The 21,533-nt window shown below is 37.9% G+C and overlaps 1 protein-coding gene, 2 long non-coding RNA genes and 1 pseudogene across 3 annotated transcripts; 2 read left to right on the forward strand and 2 right to left on the reverse strand.

The window, feature by feature from the left end:
* The first annotated feature begins 471 nt into the window (after nucleotides 1-471).
* On the forward strand, nucleotides 472-1,300 carry LOC130999261 (uncharacterized). Its single transcript, XR_009093459.1, has 2 exons — nucleotides 472-1,052; nucleotides 1,171-1,300. It is a non-coding gene; the product is annotated as an uncharacterized LOC130999261 (long non-coding RNA).
* A 1,945-nt stretch (nucleotides 1,301-3,245) lies between these two features.
* Nucleotides 3,246-5,636, reverse strand: LOC130999259 (cytochrome P450 71A1-like). Its single transcript, XM_057924771.1, has 2 exons — nucleotides 4,675-5,636; nucleotides 3,246-3,964 (listed from the first exon to the last, which is right to left on the reverse strand). The coding sequence occupies exons 1-2, from the start codon at nucleotides 5,563-5,565 to the stop codon at nucleotides 3,356-3,358; spliced, it is 1,500 nt and encodes a 499-aa protein (XP_057780754.1). The 5' UTR covers nucleotides 5,566-5,636; the 3' UTR covers nucleotides 3,246-3,355.
* Nucleotides 5,637-6,770: 1,134 nt separating this feature from the next.
* On the reverse strand, nucleotides 6,771-17,820 carry LOC130998714 (6,7,8-trihydroxycoumarin synthase-like; annotated as a pseudogene).
* Nucleotides 17,821-20,099: 2,279 nt separating this feature from the next.
* LOC130999260 (uncharacterized) lies at nucleotides 20,100-21,100 on the forward strand. The gene is made up of 2 exons (XR_009093458.1): nucleotides 20,100-20,382; nucleotides 20,814-21,100. It is a non-coding gene; the product is annotated as an uncharacterized LOC130999260 (long non-coding RNA).
* Nucleotides 21,101-21,533: the final 433 nt, after the last annotated feature.

Genomic DNA, 21,533 nt, shown 5'->3' on the forward strand with positions numbered 1-21,533 from the left:
CATATATATATATATATATATATATATATATATATATATATATATATATATAGGGGCGCGCTCCAGTAAGACCCCCTATTTTTCGTGTAACATGAGTACAATGAATAAGACATATAATACTAATGAACAAAACGCATATCTAATGAACAAGATGTATATACTGATGAAAAATAAAATTTAAAAAATTCGTAATGAATAAGACATATATACTGATGAACAGGGCCGTATATACTGATGAACAATGCAGTATATACTGATGAATAACAAAATTTAAAATATTCTGCTCCCTCCAGGATTCGAACCCTGCGAAAAAAAATCACCCTCCAGATACAATGTCAGCCTTATGATTGATAAAATAAACGCACCAGATCGTGCCCTAGATCTCATTAAAATTAGGGGGTCTCATTGGAGCGACCCCCTATATATATATATATATATATATATATATATAGGGGAGGGATCCATGGAGAATCCCTTAAGTGTAGAGAATAAAGAATTAATCTACACCATTAAATCCCCTCAATCAGACGGTTTAAACAAAATCAATATCTAAATCTTAAATGTATTTATCAAAATCCGAATTACATTTTATTTCCAATTAAGGGTATTCAAGTAAATTGGCAATAGTTGAAAAATGGTATACCTAAAAAAACTCCTCATTCACCCACTTTCACTCCCCCATTGCCGACTCTTTCTCTCTCTCTCTAATCTATCATTCTATTTCTTCTTCGGTGGACGGCGAGAACTTGACGCCTGAGTCGTAGAAGAGGACCATGGCCACAGTCGGCGCGGAGGGAGGCGTCTTCGGCCTTGCAGGTGAAGGAGGTCGGGGTCTGCTCGCACATCTCAAAAAATCCGACGCAGCCATGGCGCAACGCCAGCTTGTTGGCGGCGTGGATCTGGTACAGTAATTAGTTGACTCAGTTTGTTCTTCAACGTTTTTTAGCCGCTATTCGAACTATTTTTTCGATTGGACAGAGCAGAAACCCGACACCAAGATCTGCTACAGTAATTAGTTGATTCTATGGAAATCGTTCGTAGATTTGTGCATGGTTTGCCATTTTCTTAGTTTGAATTTCTCCTTCTATTTGTTTCTAACTTCGTTGGTTCTAGTATTTTTCTTTCAATGTTCAAGGATTTATCATTTTTCTGTAATTCATTTGTTTGCAGAGGATCTTCATTCTGCATTTTCTGTTATTGTGTATTCATATGGAATTTGCTCCTACCGAAGAGGGGATGAATTGTGTTATGTTAATATGAAGTATTGGATTTGTATAATATTTATTTTTTATTCAGAAAATTTGTATTTTTATTCGGCATCTTATAGTGACATGTTCACTATAATATACATAGCTATACTGTATTCATTGTATTAGTTAATTTATTCAGTTTCTTGTTTTACTTATTCAATTAATAACACAGTGGTATTTGATGAATTTTCAATATTATTCACTATAATTTTAGTGAATAATACAATTAGCTTATGTGTTATTCAGTATATATTGTAGTTTATTTGTTAAATTTATATATTTATTCAGTATAATATATAATTGTATTTGCAAAATTTATTATAAATCATTTTGCACCAAAAAAATATATATATATATATATTATTATCAAGATATTATTTCATTTTATAATATTAATCTTACTGAATGCATCTGTATTAACATATGATATTTATAAACTGAATAAACTTTTAATGTTTGAGAATAAAGTGAAAAATATACTACTAAATATGTTACAAAATATGAAATACAAACTCTGTTGAATGGACATATAAATTTATGAGTATCATATAAATTATTCAGCAAACTTTATTCCTTATTCACATAAATATGATTTTTATTCGATAAATCTTGAACAAAATTCAGATACAATTATTAATGAAAAATGCTACTTTATTCAACAAAATAGTTTTCTTATTCACAATTTATGAGTATCATATAAATTATTCAGCAAACTATTATCCTTATTCAGATAAATATGATTTTTATTCGATAAATCTTGAACAAAATTCAGATACGGTTATTCATGAAAAATGCTACTTTATTCAACAAAATAGTTTCCTTACTCACAATTTATGAGTATCATATAAATTATTCAGCAAACTCTTATCCTTATTCAAATAAATATGATTTTTATTCGAAAATGATATATTCATGAATAATGTTACTTTATTCAACTAATATTTTTCTTATTCATAATTTATGAGTATTGAGTAACAGTTACGTTATTCATCAAATTAGTATCCATATTCACAAAAATATAATTCTTATTTTGGTACGTTTTAAACAATATTCAAATACAATCTTAGACTACATAAAAATTCCGAACATCTAAATAAAATCTTTGTTACTAATATAAAGTAAAATAATTAATATGAAACCTTTTGAATAAATATACAAAAATAGCGAAGTAAATCGTTTTTGTAATGAATGTCATTTGAAATAAATTATATTAGAATGAATAATATAATTGATATCTGATTGAGAATTGTAAAATTATTTTATGAAAAATATTTCGAACAAAGTGTACAAAAGTTACGATTATCTAAATTAAATTTTCGAACTTTACTTGTTGAAATGTTAAAATATTTCATAAAAAACATTTCGAACAAGTTTAAAAAAATTACGAACGTGTAGAATAAAAAGTTTTAATTTTAATTAATTATTGGAAAAAAATATTATGTGATAAAATAAATCATAACATTAAACTACAACCAATTAAAAACAATGGTCTTACATACGCTCGAATTTATGATTAAAAAAATAAAAAATTTGAACTAATAAAAAATTAAATAAGAAAATCATGAAAATGTATGTAACTACCACCAAAAATACTAGTACAAATTTTGTCAACCTCATTAATATTAATTTGATAACTACCGTAAATAATAATATCTCCATGACTGAAACAAAATAATAAAAAAGATTCGGTCAAAAAATCATTAAGTCAAAGCGGTTACATTAAAAATCAAAATTACTTAATTAACCTTAAGATAAAAATCGCATCTAATCTTCAGCCTAATTATGGGCCGTTTGATTACTATAATCTAAAGGCTTATATTTATTCTTTATTCTTCCTACATTTAGCTTTCTTTTTTGATCCCTTCCCTATATATATATATATATATATATATCATGTTTTCACATACGTATTGGAATACTAATCAAATCGAATATTTGTAATCAATAACAAATTGGATAATTTTGAATATGAATATCAAAATTTCGAATCGAGTAAAAATATTTGATTCGTTTACAATCCTATTATATAAGCTATTGAAAACTTACATATTATAAGTTGTTCGACCTTATAAGGTTTCTTTAAAATAAGCTTAGTCAAGCGCCCTCTAAATCACGAGTTTAGGAACAAGGCGAAGTGCATTCTTCTTATGCATCGTCATTCCGGGCAGAACCTCGAAATCAATGTCTTCTTCCTTCATCCCAACAGGCAATTCCCATACAAATTTGCACACAACATTTGCCAATGCAAGTTCGATTTCAGCCATGGTGATTCCGATCCCGGGACAGCCTCTCCGGCCGAATCCAAACGGAATCACCTCCGGATTTTGACCCCTCACGTCGAGGTCAGCCTCCAAGAATCTCTCCGGCAAGAACTCATCCGCGTCTTCCCACGTGGCGGGGTCTCTTGCAATAGCCCACACATTGATATACACCATTGTTCCACCTTCAATTTCATAGCCATTTATGCTACATTTCTGAGTAGTCTCTCTTGGGACTGAAACTGGAGCTGGTGGATACAATCTCAGAGTCTCCTTCACAACTGCCCTCAAATATGGTAGTTTCTCTATGTCTTCTTCATCGATCATCTCTTTCTTTTCGACCAATTGTCTTATCTCCGCTTGTACTTTCTTCATCGACGAAGGCTTCTTCATCAACGCCGTTAGCGCCCACACTAAAGCAGCCGCAGTCGTGTCGCTGCCTCCGGCTATTATATTCTGCAAACAAGACCTATGATCTAATCACAACGTCCTTGTCTAAAATCATAACTTTATTGTCTGGAGTTCGATTGACATGAATTCGAATGTACCGCTGAAAACCTCTTGATATATACTCCCTCCCTTTCATTTATAATGGCTCATTACTTTTTGATATAGTTATTAAGAAGAAGAATGATTAAAGGATAAAAAGTGATGGAGCCCACAACTTTTTATGAGAGAAGATGGTTTCTTTTTTTGGATCATATCATTATTAATGAGACAGATGAAAAAGGAAAGTGAGTTATTAACAGTGAAACGGAAGGAGTATATAACTCACTAATTAACCAATATAGTTGGGTGTTGGTCGCCAGAATTAGTCAGAAAAAAGAAAAAATATTGAGTTTCATTGCATCAACTTTCATGTCATAATTTTCCGACCACTTTAGGTGATCAAAACACAAAAATATAAGTATCATTACAAAAATAATATCTAAGTAAACATGGTCTTAGTTTTTATTAATTTTATCTATCGAAACTAACCATTCAAAGTAATTAACGCTCTCTAAGATCTTTTCTGCGGTACATTCGGATTACCCATCGGACTTCAGACAATCAAGTATATTAGCCAATGAACTTTGGCCTCGGGTCAAATTTTAAAAAAATATTAAAAATCGGAATTTAAGTATAGTTCGTGTATCTATAAGCAATTAACCCAAATTTTTACATACCATAAGTAGTGCTTTGATGTGGTTTAATGTAAGATCAAACGAAAGCGATCCATTTTCTCTAATCCCAAGCAAAATATCAACGATGTCTCCTTCCATAGATTTTGGCCTATTGGGATTCATGTGCTCTTCAATCACTTCTTCATAGAAAGAATCCATTTCTTGAAAATTCTTTTCCAACTTTGCAGCCATTCCAGAGAGATTATCAATCCATCGAAGCGAAGGCAAGTAATCCGCCATGAAAAAACCTCCGAGAAGGGGCTGAGTGTCGCGAAGAAGATCGTGGAAACGGCTCTTCCCATACCTTTCATCTCCATAGCTCTTCCCAAACGCAACTCTGCAGATGGTGTTACTCGAAAGCGACATCATCGTCTCGCTCAAATCGGCGACGGCGGAGGAGGCGGCGTCTCGAGCAATCTTCTCCATCATCTTCGCCACCTCGTCTTTGAAAACGGGGCGGAAAGATTGAACTTGCTTCGCGCTAAAGAGATGGATGGTGGAGATCTTCCTCATCTCCCTCCACGCGTCGTTGTAGGGCGAGAACGCGACGTCGAGGCCGTCGTACGTCAGCCTCCGCAGGGCGACGAGAAGCGGCCGGCTCGAGAAAACGGCGTCGTGGGATTTTACGATCTCTTTCACTGCATCTGCTGAGGAAATTACGATGACTCGCCGGAATCCGAGCCTGAGGGACGTGACGGGGCCGTACTTCTCCGAGAGGCGGCGGAGGTACGTGTGCGGAGACCGGCCGTCGAAGTGGTGCAGGTTGCCGATGAACGGCAGCCGCGGTGGGCCCGGTGGATGGGGTTTGTTGGCATGTTTAGGGTTTTGTGTTTGGAAGTAGAAGATGATCATGGGGATTATGGGAAGAGCCAAGAGCAAAACAAGTGACATCATTTTTTCTTTCTTTGGTTTGTTTGAGAGGTTGATACTTGATGTTAAAATAGAAAAAACCACAAAGGTGTCTCATTACATTGGACTATGCATTGAAGTGAAAATAAATAGAGGAAAATTTTATAGGGGTAAGCTAAGAAATTTGGTTGGAAAATAAAATATTATTGAGATTATTAATTTTTTAAATTACATAAAAATCAATAAAGATCGCGATTTGTTCACTTTTGATAATCGAGCTTTGATTTTTATTGAAAGAAAGAAAAAAACTAATCCATAAAATATGTGGTGAGGTGTGTTGTAACAATGAATGTGAGTACAAAAGATTGAACACAACGAATGATAATCCAGTTCGGTTAAACAACCTACGTCTAGGGGGCCTCGCCCAGGGAAAATTATCTACTATATGAAGTTAAGATGCACACTCTACATCTTCCGAAAACCTCATCAACGGAGAATAACTGAAAGCTAAACAACGACTAACTTTTTAGGCGTACCTAATCAAGTATATATAACTACCCGACTTAAATGATACATTGAGTACACTAGAAATGAATGGGATCAAACTACATTAGTAAAGCTAGGTAGGACATGTTTATATATATGTCTATATAGTAAGATTTATAGGGGTAATTTGAGCTAAGAAAAAATCGCTAAGAAATTTATTAATTATTGGAAATTAAAAATCCTTATTAGAGATTAACAAATCTGAATTAAAATTAATAATTCATAATCAACCTAAAATTGACAATTAATTAATAACTTAATATTAATTAATTATAAAGAAATAAATGAAAAGGGAATGAGGCCCAACCAAAATCCCATGCATCCTAGTTTACTATTTCCATGAAGCACACATGACAATAATGACATTATAATTACTTCAAATACTATCCTTGGTTACAACAGTTGAGAACATTTTGCCAAGTCTTTTATTTAACACAAAAATTCATGTGAAACTGACTTCACAATGACACTACCTCAACATACAAATGATACTTTAACATTTTAAAGTATCATTTGTATATTGAAATAGTATCATCTTAAGCCGGTTTCACCATAAAACCGGTTTCAGACAACCTCTTTATTTAATTAGAACATTGACCATTTATATTATTTAGATCATTAAAGACGGATATTAGCGACGGAAACAAATCCATCGTTGAAAAAGGCGGCGTTGGCGTTGGCGTTAACGACGGATGTGATCAATTTTATATCGCAACCTTGGCAACAAGGCGAAGAGCATTCTTCTTAAGCATTGCCAATCCATGCTGAGAATCGAAATCAATGTCTTCTTCCTTCATTCCATGAGGCAATTCCCATTCAAATTTGTACAAAACATTTGCCAATGCAAGTTCGACTTGAGACATACCAATCCCGATCCCGGGACACCCTCTCCGGCCAAATCCAAACGGAATCACCGTCGAATTCTGACCCCTCACGTCGATCTCAGCCGCCAAGAATCTCTCCGGCAAGAACTGCATTTTCCCACGTGGCGGGGTCTCTTGCAATAGCCCAAGTATTGATGTACACCATACTTCCACCTTCAATTTCATAACTGTAGGAATATGAGAGAGAATATTTTGGAGAAACAGATTGATTGTATTATTTTTGGAGTGAGTTACATGGACTTGCAACTAGACTCTTATTTATACTAGTAAGCTAGGCATACGAAGCATCTAAGAGTAAATGAAAACTCATAAATACATTCAATACTAGGTAGATGATTCATATTCACCCATGTAACTTATGACTCTAGAAATTCAATTTATAACTTAGCCAACAATGCCTCCCGTAAATTGAATTTGCTCATGACTCCCAAAGCAGCAGCATTTCTTGCAAAAGATGGTCCTCCAAGTGGTTTAGTGAATATATCTGCAAGTTGCTCTTGACTTGGACAATACTTAATGTTGATTTCACCATCATTAACAAGTTCCCTTAAGAAATGAAAACGAAGACGAATGTGCTTCGTTCTTCCATGCAAAACAGGGTCTTTGGACACAGAGATAGCAGAGCTATTATCACAAAAAAGAGTTGTCGGGCCAGGCTGCTTGCAATTCAAACTCTCTAGAATACCTCTCATCCATAAAGATTGACAACCAGCTGAAGAAGCTGCGATGTACTCCGCTTCGGTAGTAGAAAGAGCCACAATCGGCTGCTTCTTTGAACTCCAAGAGATAGCTCCACTTCCAAGATTAAAAACATAACCTGAGGTACTTCGAGAATCATCAATGCTTCCACCAAGATCGCTATCAGAATACCCAACAAGTTTGATAGGAACTTGTGCTTCATAAAAGATGCCATGATCAAGTGTTCCTTTGACATACCTCAAAATTCTTTTTGCTGCCTCCCAATGATTAGAATAAGGCTTCTCCATGAACCTACTAATCAAGCTTACAGCAAAGACAATATCAGGTCTTGTGGCAGTTAAATACATCAAGTTTCCTACCAAGCTTCGAAACATGGTGGTATTCACGAGTTTTCCTTCACCATTTTTGCTGAGCTTTAATCCAGTAATGCAAGGAGTTGATACAGGATTAGAATTCTCCATTTTGAATTTCTTTAAGATCTCAGCTGCATACTTTTCTTGAGAAATGAAAATTCCCGACGTCGATTGCTGGACATTAATTCCAAGAAAATGATGCAACTCTCCCAGATCAGTCATCTCAAATTCTTTCATCATAGAGCTTTTAAAATCTGTCAACATCTCCACATCGTTTCCGGTGAAGATAAGATCATCAACATAAAGACTCACCACCATAAAACCTCCCTTGTCATTTCTTTTGATGTAAAGTGTGTGCTCATGAGGACATCTTTCAAAACCAAATTTAATGAAATATTCATTAATTCGACCATACCATGCGCGAGGAGATTGTCTTAACCCGTATAACGCCTTCTTGAGCTTGCACACTTTATCTTCTTCGCCCTCTTTGACAAAACCTGGAGGCTGCTCAAGATAGATTTCTTCTTGCAGATAACCATTTAAAAAAGCAGATTTTACATCCATTTGGAACAACTTCCAACAATTTTGAGCGGCAAGTGAGATAATCAAACGAATGGTATCGAGTCGAGAAACAGGAGCATATACCTCATTGAAATCTTCACCTTCCTTTTGTTTGTATCCTTTAGCAACCAAACGGGCCTTGTATTTGTTGACTGAACCGTCTGAATTGGTCTTTGTTTTGAACACCCATTTAACACCAATTGGAGATTTATTTGGAGGTAAAACAGTTAGCTCCCACGTACCATTCTTTTCGATTGAATTGATCTCCTCATGCATGGCTTGAATCCATTTTTCTTCTTCCGAAGCTTCTTCATATGAAATTGGATCTTCGCCAGCAAAGAATGCAAAAAATACTTGATTTGTTGCATCCATCTCTTCCGTTTCATCATAGAGATCTCTCAAACTTCTTGTTCTTCTTGCCAAGGGTGATGGTGAATTTTGAGGAGAATCATTTCTGCCACCGTCTCCATTTTGAGGTGATTCATTTGGTTCGTCACCATCTTCTCTCTCTTCGAACTCAAGGATTTGTGAACTTGGTGTTCCTCCAAGTGATGGGACTGGAACTGAGGTGATAGCATTAAGAACATCAAGTTTGACAGGAAACAAATTATTCGAAGCCATGTCAATTTTTGCTACGATTCGATTTCTCTTTTTCATGATGCAAAGATCATCGGCAAAGTGAATATCAAAACCTTTTTTCATTAAGTGTCCAACACTCAACAAATTACTTTGCAATCCTGGTACATAATATACCTCAGACATCTTCTCGATTTTTCCACATTTGGTTTTGAATGCAATTTCTCCAACACTTTGAATTTTGTAGGATTTTGCATCACCAATTGTAACCTGTCCACCGTTAGTTTCAACAAGAGATGAAAACAAACTCTTGTTGCCAGTCATATGTCGGCTGGCTCCACTATCCAAGTACCAAATATTGCCCAAATTTTTATCAGAAGCAATTAACAAAGTTTCAGAATTTTCTGGTTCATTTTCATGCACCAAACCAGCTTCGCGTGGCCTTTGTTAGTCAAAAGTGGCTGCCACCAACCTTCTTCACCAACCACCTCTCACCAACCACCTCTCACCTACCACCTCCAAATCTTCCTATAAATAGAGAGCTCTTCTGCAGCATCCAACACACAACACAACACCAAACAACAATCTAACTTTCAGCTAGAGAGAGATAGAGAAAGAGAGAGAGAGAGAAAATTCTTGTGAGAGAAAACTTCAGTGTGGAAGTTATACACGAGTGATAAAAGTGAGTTGAGAGATAGCCTCTGCGTAGGCATATACAAAATACAGTGTGGTATTTTTGTTGTACTCCTCCTTTTGAAATTCTCTAATATATTGGTGTGGGTCCGTGGACGTAGGCAGTTTGGCCGAACCACGTTAAAAATATCGATGTCATTTATTTTTCTCGTTTCATATCGGTCGATATCCAAAATGTTGCGTCTAATTTCCTAACAACTGGTATCAGAGCCACGTTGGTGGCGAAATTTTTTTTCTTGCGCTGGTACTATTCACGTGAATAGTGAATTCGTGAATAGTAAATTTTGCGAACAGTGTTTCGTGCGCAACGGTAATTATTCTTTTAAAATTCTTAGTATGCTCTGTGGTTGCAGTGTAAACTGAACCTCCACATCAGAAACGAATTTTTTGAGAAAATTATCGTGTTTTTTGATCGAGTGGGAGCAATGTCGACAGACGATAAAATTTCCAAAATGGAGAAATTCAATGGTGTGAATTTTGGATTTTGGAAAATGCAAATGGAGGATTACTTGTACCAGAAGGACCTGTATAAGCCATTGAAGGAAAAGCCAGTGGATATGAAGGACGACGAGTGGGGGGTGCTTGATCGAAAAGCACTCGGCGCAATCAGACTGACCTTATCAAAGTCAGTCGCCTTCAACATAAAGCATGAGAAGACAACAGCGTCTCTCATGAAAGCTTTATCCAGCATGTACGAGCAGCCGTCTGCAGCAAATAAAGTTCATTTGATCAAGAAATTGTTCAATATGAAAATGACGAAGAGCGGAAGATTTGGAGAACATTTGAACGAGTTCAACGAAGTGACGGACCAACTTACCACGGTGGACATCAAATTCGATGATGAGGTCCGGGCTTTGTTAATTCTTGGGCAGTTACCTGAGAGCTGGAATGGCACAGTCACGGCCATTAGCAGCTCTGCCGGTAAGTCCAAAATGAAGTTCGATGATGTCGTGAGCATGATCTTAACCGAGGAGATCCGGAGGCAGTCAGATGTTGTCTCCACTTCAGGTGCCGCTTTAAATGCAGAAAGCAGAGGCAGAAACTCAAACAGAAGTCAAGGGCGTGGACGGAGCAAGTCAAGGAATGGCAGGCAGAGCTCCAGGATCCACAAGAATTCCAACAAATCAAAGTCTGTTGAATGTTGGAACTGTGGTCAGGTCGGACACTACAGAACGCAGTGTAAAGTACCTTCAAAGGGAAACGAGACAAAGACCGAAGCCAATGTTGTGGCTGAAGAAGAAGGCGATGCCTTGATATGTTCCATGGAGAAAAAGGCCGAGTATTGGGTCATAGACTCTGGAGCATCTTTCCATGCCACCTCGAATCGAAATTCCTTCATAAATTACATGTCGGGAAATTTCGGAGAAGTATATCTTGGAGATGATCATCCATGCAGCGTGGTGGGCATAGGAGAAGTACAGATCAAACTCAATGGATCTGTATGGAAATTGAAGGACGTGAGACACATTCCAGAGTTAAGGAAGAACTTGATCTCCGTCAAGCAATTGTCAAGAGAAGGATGTGATACACACTTCTCTGGTGATTATTGGAAAATCACTAAGGGCGCAATGATTCTTGCACGTGGCAAGGATACTGGAAGCCTATACACAACGATGAATGCGTGTGTGACAATTGCAGTTGCTGATAGCAAGAAGAATGCAAATCTGTGGCACCAAAGACTTGGGCACATGAGCCAGAAAGGGCTCAAGTATATGCATTCGAAAGGGAAACTACCAGAGCTTCAGTCTGTTGATATAGACTTTTGCGAAAGTTGTATCTACGGGAAGCAGAAGAGGGTGAGTTTCAATACCAGTGGTAGAACTCCGAAGCAAGTAAAGCTTGAGTTAGTCCACACAGATGTTTGGGGCCCAGCAGCAGTTTCATCCAATGGCGGAAAGTCTTACTTTGTGACTTTCATCGATGACCACTCGAGAAAGGTGTGGGTTTACTTCTTGAGACACAAGTCAGAGGTGTTCGAGGCGTTCAAGAAGTGGAAGGTCATGGTGGAAAATGAAACTGGCTTACGGATAAAGAAGTTGAGATCCGATAATGGTGGAGAATATGAAGATATGGCGTTCAAGAAATTTTGTTACCAGGATGGCATCAAGTTAGAAAGGACGTTGCCAGGGACACCACAACAAAATGGAGTTGCAGAACGCATGAACCGGACGTTGACAGAAAGAGCTAGGAGCATGAGGATACATGCAGGACTGCCAACACAATTTTGGGCAGAAGCTGTCAACACAGCGGCATATCTCGTTAACCATGGGCCATCTGTACCATTGGAGTACAGAATACCTGAGGAAGTTTGGAGCGGCAAAGAAATTAAACTTTCTCACTTGAAAGTATTTGGTTGTGTCGCGTATGTACACATTAGTGATAATGCCAGGAGTAAGCTCGACTCCAAATCACTAAAATGTACTTTCATTGGATATGGTGGAGATGAGTTCGGGTACCGTTTTTGGGATGACAAAAACAGGAAGGTCATTCGAAGCAGGAATGTCATATTCAATGAAAATGTGATGTACAAGGACAGGAATGCAGTGCAGTCCACCGACACAACAAGTGACGATCCAACATACGTTGATCCAGATGATACTGCAGAATGCAGTACATCAAAGCAAACAGATGAAGGTTTGCAGACGGAGGAGCCCAACTCTGAGGCTGATCCACCACAGTCTCCAGTTCCAGCTCCAACTCCTATACCCAGGAGGTCATCTCGACCTCATGTTCCAAACAGGAAGTACATGAATCAAATGTTACTGACCGATGCTGGTGAACCTGAATTCTATGAAGAAGCATGTCAAGTCGGAGATTCTGTCAAGTGGGAGCTTGCAATGAAAGAAGAGATAAAATCTCTTATCTCTAATATGACGTGGGAACTAGTTGAGTTGCCCAAAGGAAAGAAAGCTCTACACAACAAATGGGTGTACAGAATCAAAGAAGAGCATGATGGTTCAAAGCGATATAAGGCAAGATTGGTAGTCAAAGGTTTCCAACAGGAAGAAGGAATTGACTACACAGATATCTTTGCTCCGGTTGTAAAGTTGACAACAATCCGATCGGTCCTGAGTATTGTTGCAACGGAGGACTTGCATCTAGAGCAGTTAGATGTGAAAACTGCTTTCCTCAATGGTGACTTAGAGGAGGAAATATACATGCAACAACCAGATGGATTCTCTGTCAAAGGAAAGGAGAAGCTGGTGTGCAAGTTGAAAAAGAGCCTGTATGGCTTGAAGCAAGCTCCGAAGCAATGGTACAAGAAGTTTGATGGATTCATGCAGAAAAATGGCTACATGAAGTGCAATGCTGACCATTGTTGTTACTTCAAGAGGTTCGAGTCCAGCTATATCATCTTGCTACTTTATGTTGATGACATGTTAGTAGCCGGCTCAGACTTGAACGAAATCAAGAAGTTGAAAAGACAGCTTTCAGCGGAGTTCGAGATGAAGGACTTAGGAGAAGCAAAGCAAATTCTCGGGATGAGAATTTACAGAGACAAGCAAAAAGGTGTTTTGCAGTTGTCTCAGGCCAACTACGTCAATCGAATCTTGCAAAGATTCAACATGAGCAGTGCTAAACCGGTTAGCTCAGCATTAGCTAACCATTTCCGCCTATCCAAAGAGCACTCTCCAAAGACTAAGGAGGAAAGAGACTTCATGGCTAAAATTCCTTACGCCTCAGCCATTGGAAGTCTGATGTATGCCATGGTCTGTACTAGACCAGATATCGCTCATGCAGTGGGAGTTGTGAGCAGATTTATGGCAAATCCAGGAAAGCAGCATTGGGAAGCAGTAAAGTGGATATTGAGATATCTACGTGGATCTACTGATAGATGCTTGTGTTTTCGACGAGGTGATGTAGCACTACAAGGTTTTGTAGATGCAGATTTTGCCGGTGAGGTAGATCGCAGGAGAAGCACTACCGGTTATGTCTTTACTGTTGGCACGACTGCTGTTAGTGGGATCTCGCAGATACAAAAGATTGTTGCTTTATCCACTACAGAAGCAGAGTACGTGGCAATCACCGAGGCTAGCAAAGAAATGATCTGGTTACAAGGGTTGTTGGCAGAATTGGGTTTTGATCAGACGAAGAATGTCTTGCACAGCGATAGTCAGAGTGCGATACATCTGGCAAAGAATTCAGCATTTCATTCTAGAACGAAACATATTGGACTTCGTTATCATTTCATCAGATCTCTGTTGGAGGATGAGGTGTTAATACTTGAAAAGATCCAAGGAGCTCAAAATCCAGCCGACATGCTTACAAAGGCAGTAACCATTGATAAATTGAAGTTGTGCTCAGCTTCAATTGGTTTGCTAGAATGACAAAGACAGAAAGGCTGCTGCGTTGATCGAGGTGTGAAGACAGATTGAAATCAGTCTTCAAGTGGGAGATTGTTAGTCAAAAGTGGCTGCCACCAACCTTCTTCACCAACCACCTCTCACCAACCACCTCTCACCTACCACCTCCAAATCTTCCTATAAATAGAGAGCTCTTCTGCAGCATCCAACACACAACACAACACCAAACAACAATCTAACTTTCAGCTAGAGAGAGATAGAGAAAGAGAGAGAGAGAGAAAATTCTTGTGAGAGAAAACTTCAGTGTGGAAGTTATACACGAGTGATAAAAGTGAGTTGAGAGATAGCCTCTGCGTAGGCATATACAAAATACAGTGTGGTATTTTTGTTGTACTCCTCCTTTTGAAATTCTCTAATATATTGGTGTGGGTCCGTGGACGTAGGCAGTTTGGCCGAACCACGTTAAAAATATCGGTGTCATTTATTTTTCTCGTTTCATATCGGTCGATATCCAAAATGTTGCGTCTAATTTCCTAACAGCCTTTTCTCTGGATATTTCTCCCAACAATCATTTATTTTATGTCCTGGTTTATGACAAAAATGGCATTCGATGTAAGGTTTTTTACCTTTGTAAGTACCTCTTCCTCTTCCTTGAGAATGATAGGAAGATCCACGCTTCTCATTGTTTTCCGCCTCTTCGGAGTCTTTGGTGGATGGAGCAGATTTTCCACCTTTTCCTTGTCCGCGTCCTCCACCGCGTCCATGGTTACTGCCACGGCCTCCCGAGAAGGTAAATTGAGATTTTAAAGCTTGATCTTGAGGAGCACTTTGAGGATTTCGCAGAGAAATCCTAGCTTCATGAGCTTCCAACCTTCCTTGTAAGCTTTCCAATGCTATTGAAGAAATATCTTGTGATTCCTCGATAGCAACAACCACATGATCGAATTTGGTTGGTAGGCTGCGAAGCACTTTTTCAACAACTTTTTGAGTCTCCACGACTTCTCCATTTGACGCCATTTGATTTACAAGAGAAGTTACTCTTGTAAAATATTCGGAAATCTTCTCGTTGGTTTTCATTTCCAACTTCTCAAATTCCGCTCGCAAGGATTGCAAGCGAACCTTCTTGACCTGCTCTTGACCGCAATAAGTCGTCTCAAGAATTTTCCATGCTTCTTGAGCAGTTTTGGCTTTTAAGATCCTCTCATAAACATGGATCTCGATTGCTTGATAGATTTGGAAAAGAGCTTTTCTATCTTTTTGTCTTGTGCTCTTCAAGAGATTTTGTTGAGCTTGAGTCAATTGAGACTCATCGTCGGGTGGATTGACGCCATCTTCAACGACACTCCATATGTCTTGAGATTCAAGACATAACTTCATTAGGTTGCTCCAATAATCGAACTTTTCTCCATTGAAACGAGGCAGGGAGGAAGCCATAATGTTGTTGGCCATTTTTAACAACACTGGCTCTTGATACCAATTTGTAGGAATATGAGAGAGAATATTTTGGAGAAACAGATTGATTGTATTATTTTTGGAGTGAGTTACATGGACTTGCAACTAGACTCTTATTTATACTAGTAAGCTAGGCATACGAAGCATCTAAGAGTAAATGAAAACTCATAAATACATTCAATACTAGGTAGATGATTCATATTCACCCATGTAACTTATGACTCTAGAAATTCAATTTATAACTTAGCCAACAATAACCATTTATCCTACATTTCTTGGTAGTCTCTCTTGGGAGTAGAAGTGGAGCTGATGGATACAATCTCAGAGTCTCCTTCACAACTGCCCTAAAATATGGGAGTTTCTTTATATCTTCTTCATCGATCATCTCTTTCTCTCCGGCCAATTGCCTTATCTCCGCTTGCACTTTCTTCATCGATGAAGGCTTCTTCATCAACGCCGTCAGCGCCCACACTAAAGCAGCTGAAGTCCCATCGCTGCCTCCGACTATTATACCCTGTAAGTAGCTAGGAATGTCAATCTAGTCCGAATAAACCGACAATATGTAATCCGGTAATGTTAAGGCTGAAAATTTATATTCCGGAAAAATCATAACTCGGATATAGCCTGAGCCCAATAAGACTGACCTGAAAATGAGTGAGTTGGCTTGACTTATTATTTGGTTTCCAAAAGTTAGTAAAAATATGATCTTTTTTGTCACATGTTTGTGAAATGTATTTTGATTCAATATTCGAAATTTATACTCATCATTTGATTCTCTATATATGTATTTATTTTAAATGTTATATGTAAAAATTAGAAAATGATAATTATTTAGAAAAAATATTGTTAAAATTATATAATTGAGCTAACTGTTAAAACAGGATCGTAACTTTAAGTGCTTTTAGAAAGAGGACTATATGTTACAGAATTTAAAAATGAGGACTATACGCTACAGAATTTGAAAATGAAGACTACAACTTAATTTTTTACACTTACACTCCCATTTCGGGCCGTAATGAAAGCTATAGACCTCATTTTGATACGTTAAATAGGAGTATAAATATAAAAAATGGAAACTATAGTCGTCATTTTCAAATTTCGTAACATATAGTCCTCGTTCTCAAATTTCGTAACATATAGTCCTCTTTATGAAAACAACTGAAAGTTACGGTCATATTTTAACAATTAACACTATATGATTAGCACCAAACCCAAAAGATTAGTGTTAGTGTCGATAATTTTTAGTACGAAAAAATTGCAACTCGAATGATTCGTAACCGAATAACCCAACCCGATAAGACTAACCCGAATCCGATCAGCCCAAAATCTGAAGCAATAATATGAGAAAACGTTACCACAAGTAGTGCTTTGATGTGATCAAGTGTGAGATCAAAGGAAGCCGATCCATCTCTTTCCATCTTTAGCAAAACATCGATAATGTCTCCTTCCATAGATTTGGGCCTATTCGGCTTCATGTGCTCTTCAATCACTTCTTCACAGAAAGCATCCATGTCTTGAAAAATCTTGTCCAGCTTCGCCGCCATTCCAGAGAGATTATCAATCCATCGAAGCCAAGGGAAGAAATCCTCCATGAATAGACCTCCAAGAACAGCCTCTGCATCGTGAAGAAGGTCGACGAAACGCTGCTTCTCTCCATATCTCTTCCCAAATGCAACTCTAGCGACGGTGTTAGCAGCAAACAACATCATCGTCTCGCTCAAATCGGTGGCGGCGGAGAGAGAGGCGTCTCTAGCTATCTTCTCCATCATCTTCGACACTTCATCTCTGATAATTGGAAGAAAAGTTTGAACTCGCTTCGTGCTGAAGAGATGCACGGTGGAGATCTTCTTCATCTCCCTCGACGTCTCCGTGTAGGGCGAGAACGCAAAGTCGAGGCCGTTGTACGACAGCCTCCTGAGGGCGACGAGGGCCGGCCTGCTCGAGAAAACGGCGTCGTGCGATGTCATGATCTCCCTCTGCGGAGGAGATCACGACGAGGCGCCGGAATCCGAGCTGGAGGGACATGACGGCGCCGTACTGCTTCGAGAGGCGGCCGAGGTACGTGTGCGGGGATCGGCCATCGAAGTGGTGGAGATTGCCGATGAACGGCAGCCGCGGTGGGCCCGGTGGAGGGAGTTCTTGTTTGGCATGTTTAGGGTTTTGTGTTTTGAAGTAGAGGATGCATGTGAGGATTATGGGAAGAGCTAAGAGTGCAATTAAAATAAATTGCATTATTATACTCCATCCGTCCTTATAAAAACTATCAATTTTTAAATGACACGAGTTTTAATAAAATAGTTGAATGTGTTGTGAGTGGAGTAAGAGTCTCACCTTATTATGAGTAAAAAATTTACCAAAAATAGACAGGATACATTTTATGAGAACAGACGAAAATGATAAATTGGATATATTTTATGGGGACGGAGGGAATACCTAGCTGTTGTGGTGTATTGTCTTGTAGATTTCACAAGGAGTTCCAATTTTTGCCAACTATGGTTTTCGCATATTTTATTTTCAAGGTAAATTGGTAATAATTTGCTTATTTATAATAGTAATATATAATGGCACGTGAGCTAAATAATGCGAGGTGGGCTAACATGTAGATTTTTTTTGGGAGCCGTAACAATTTAAAGCTCTATATGGTAATTGACACGGAGCTAAATAATTTTTTTTTTCCTTCCACTAAAAGCTCTATGGTAATTGTACGTGCAATATCTTGTGATGGTTTTAGATATAACAAATTTAGTTATTTCACAAATTTTACTTATATTTTTAAATATAATAATAATTTTTAGGGACACATTTCTTAGTATCACTACTGGAAAAGTTAAAGGAAAACATTACCACAATGAGTAGTGCTTTGATGTCCTCGCCGGCCGCCCTATCTTGCTTCATCCAATTACTATATATAAATGATACTCTCTTTATCGTTTATCTCATTGATAATGACACATTCTAAAAATAAAATATGCTTCACTACTCATTTTACAATCATTAAATAAATGGTGTCGATCCACTTCACAATTTAAACACCTTTTTTTTTTTAATTTCCGTGCCCAAAAAAATTGTGACATTATTAATGGGACAGATGAACTACTTTTTTCAATCTATACTAATAGAAAAAGAGCGAATGACAATTTAAGGGACAACTTGTGGATTGCCTATTTTACCCCTAAAATATAAATTTGTTAGTATAGATTAATAATTATCACCCTCACGATTTTTCAATTAATTTTGACTTCTTTCTTTTTTTCCTTTTTAAAGAGAATGACATTGAGTGAATTAAGAGATAATATAATTATCTTATCACCCTCACGATTTTTCAATTGATTGACTTCTTTCTTTTTTTTCTTTTTTAAAGAGAATGACATTGAGTGAATTAAGGGATATAATATAATTATCGAGTAAAATTTTGAAGTAGCCAAAATGAAGCATAAAACACAATTTATGGCCACACATTGAAAAAACACAAATTTTGGCCATTTTTATAGCTTTGGGACGTTTTTGCCCTTAATTGGGCGGACTGGGTAGGGTTAGGAGCGCGGGTCGCGTGACGGGTAGGATCAGGCACGCGGGTCGGGTTAGGCACTTATGGCACTATTAGTGCCATAAGTGCCAACGAAATTTTTTTTACTCCCCCTGCCCTGTCTACCCCCCAGACCCCCGACCCCACCCACCCCACCCACCCCCAAGCCAAAAAATTTTACTTTATTATTTTATTTTATGGCACTTATGGCACTATTAGTGCCATAAGTGCCAACGAAATTTTTTTTTTACTCCCCCTGCCCTGTCTACCCCCCAGACCCCCGACCCCACCCACCCCCAAGCCAAAAAATTTTATTATTTTATTTTATGGCACTTATGGCACTAATAGTGCCATAAGTGCCAACGAAATTTTTTTTTTACTCCCCCTGCCCTGTCTACCCCCCAGACCCCCGACCCCACCCACCCCACCCACCCCCAAGGCAGGGGGTCTGGGGGGTAGACAAGGTCGGGGGTCTGGGGGGTAGACAAGGCAGGGGAAGTAAAAAAAAAAAATTTTTTTTTTGGCTTGGGGGGTGTGGTGGGGGGGGTGGGTGGGTAGGTGGGGGTGGGTGGGGTCGGGGGTCTGGGGGGTAGACAAGGCAGGGGAAGTAAAAAATTTTTTTTTTTTTTTGGCTTGGGGATGGGTGGTGGGTGGGTAGGTGGGGGGTGGGTGGGGTCGGGGGTCTGGGGGGTAGACAAGCAGGGGAAGTAAAATTTTTTTTTTTTTTTTTGGCTTGGGGTGGGTGGTGGGGGGTGGGGTGGGTGGGTGGGGGGGTGGGTGGGGTCGGGGGTCTGGGGGGTAGACAAGGCATGTGTTAATCCCTAAATCTGGATCCGGGTCAAATGAAGTTGTTGGATCTATTGGGTTAAAGGGTAAATTAGGTAGAGCACATAAAAGATGGCCAAATATTGATATTTTAAATTTTATGGACAAAATTTAAGTTTCACTCACCAATAGGGCCATCCGGCCCTATTGTTTCATAATTATCTATGGAAGAAGTTCACTCTAATTCCGTATATATTTATATATATCAAAATCTTTATCTTATGTACTAACTAAACTAAACTCTAAATATAAATAAAAATTAATTAAAGTTCAAATTCTTCTCCAACTCAATCAATTATCTCCTCACAACTAACCTCAAACCCATCCTTCCGCACCATCGCATACAACCTCGCCGCCGCTGTGAGCCTCCGGTCCGCCGCGCTTCACCGCTGCTCTTAGTCTTTTTTCCGGTCGCCGCCTCCCCTCTTCGAAGGCCGGTTGAGGTTAGTTTTGATTCTCGCTTCATCTGTTAATTTTATGGAGGTAATAAATTGGAACTTCCTCCCACGGTGGACGTAACAGTGTTTTATAGTAAAGTGTATCTATTTATTCGTCGTTTGCGTATTATGAGAAAAGGAATAAATAATACTAATAATATGGAAAGATATGTGATTATGAAGTACAGTGGCACTATTTATCTTGGTTACAAGACAATCCACACGGTCCCTTAGGTGGATGCGACATGAATCCTTTGCTTCTAATGTCAACTACTGAAAGACACATATGAAAGTTTTGTGGTCCTTTTAATTTGGAAATTTTAACCTTTTTTCTGAAAAATGTTATAATTTTCATCCAAGTTCAAAGTGGATATGTATAAGTGCAATGATTGATCTTGGTGATAAACTCTGATCTCTGATTCATCTTATCTATACAGGTATGTATACGATCCTTGAATTCTTCTGTTTGGTATCTTGATATTTTTTGCTGTTAAGATGGCTGGATTATGCGGCAACTTTATAAATTGGAGTAGTTACAGTGCGAAAGATTAAAAAAAATACATTTTTTTCTTGCTAATCTGAATATATTTGTGGGATGAATATGTTAGGCATGGAAAATTGTGTTCTTGGGTGCATGTGAAATGAATTTTGATCGTGTATTTGTTAATCCATAAAGAAAGAAGTTCAATTGAGTTTTGACAAGGAGAATCTTGAAATAAGAAAATGGTGTCCAAGGAGATCCTTTTTTTTTCTCACGAGAATCATATATTCTGCTCCGAACCAATGTAAATTTCAATACAACAAGCTCATTGTTATTTACATGCAGGATTTTGAAATTTATATATTAATTATGAGCATGAAAGTTACATTGCACAAAACAAGCTCATCTTCATGTATATATATTAATTGTCTATATTATAATCACCACATATCACACAACATGAGCACAAATCAAAATATTTTTTTTAATTAATATATTTATATTTATATATTGCAGCTAATGAGGTATATAGACAAAGAAGAAATCTACAAAAGCAAAAGAAACGTAAACGAAATGCAAGTGATTTGAATTGTAAGTATTACATTCTTGTAAGTATATACGTTATGATAAACTATTATTTTTTATTTATTTATATTATTTATCCATTTAGGTTCAT

This window comes from Salvia miltiorrhiza, chromosome 8, assembly GCF_028751815.1.
Source record: "Salvia miltiorrhiza cultivar Shanhuang (shh) chromosome 8, IMPLAD_Smil_shh, whole genome shotgun sequence".
Lineage (NCBI taxonomy): Eukaryota > Viridiplantae > Streptophyta > Magnoliopsida > Lamiales > Lamiaceae > Salvia > Salvia miltiorrhiza.

Excerpts from the sequence above, each read along its gene's own strand:
- LOC130999259 (XM_057924771.1), bottom strand. The coding sequence starts at position 5,565 with ATGATGTCACTTGTTTTGCTCTTGGCTCTTCCCATAATCCCCATGATC. Across the intron at positions 3,965-4,674 it reads ACATCAAAGCACTACTTATG|AATATAATAGCCGGAGGCAG; the intron begins GTATGTAAAAAT and ends TCTTGTTTGCAG.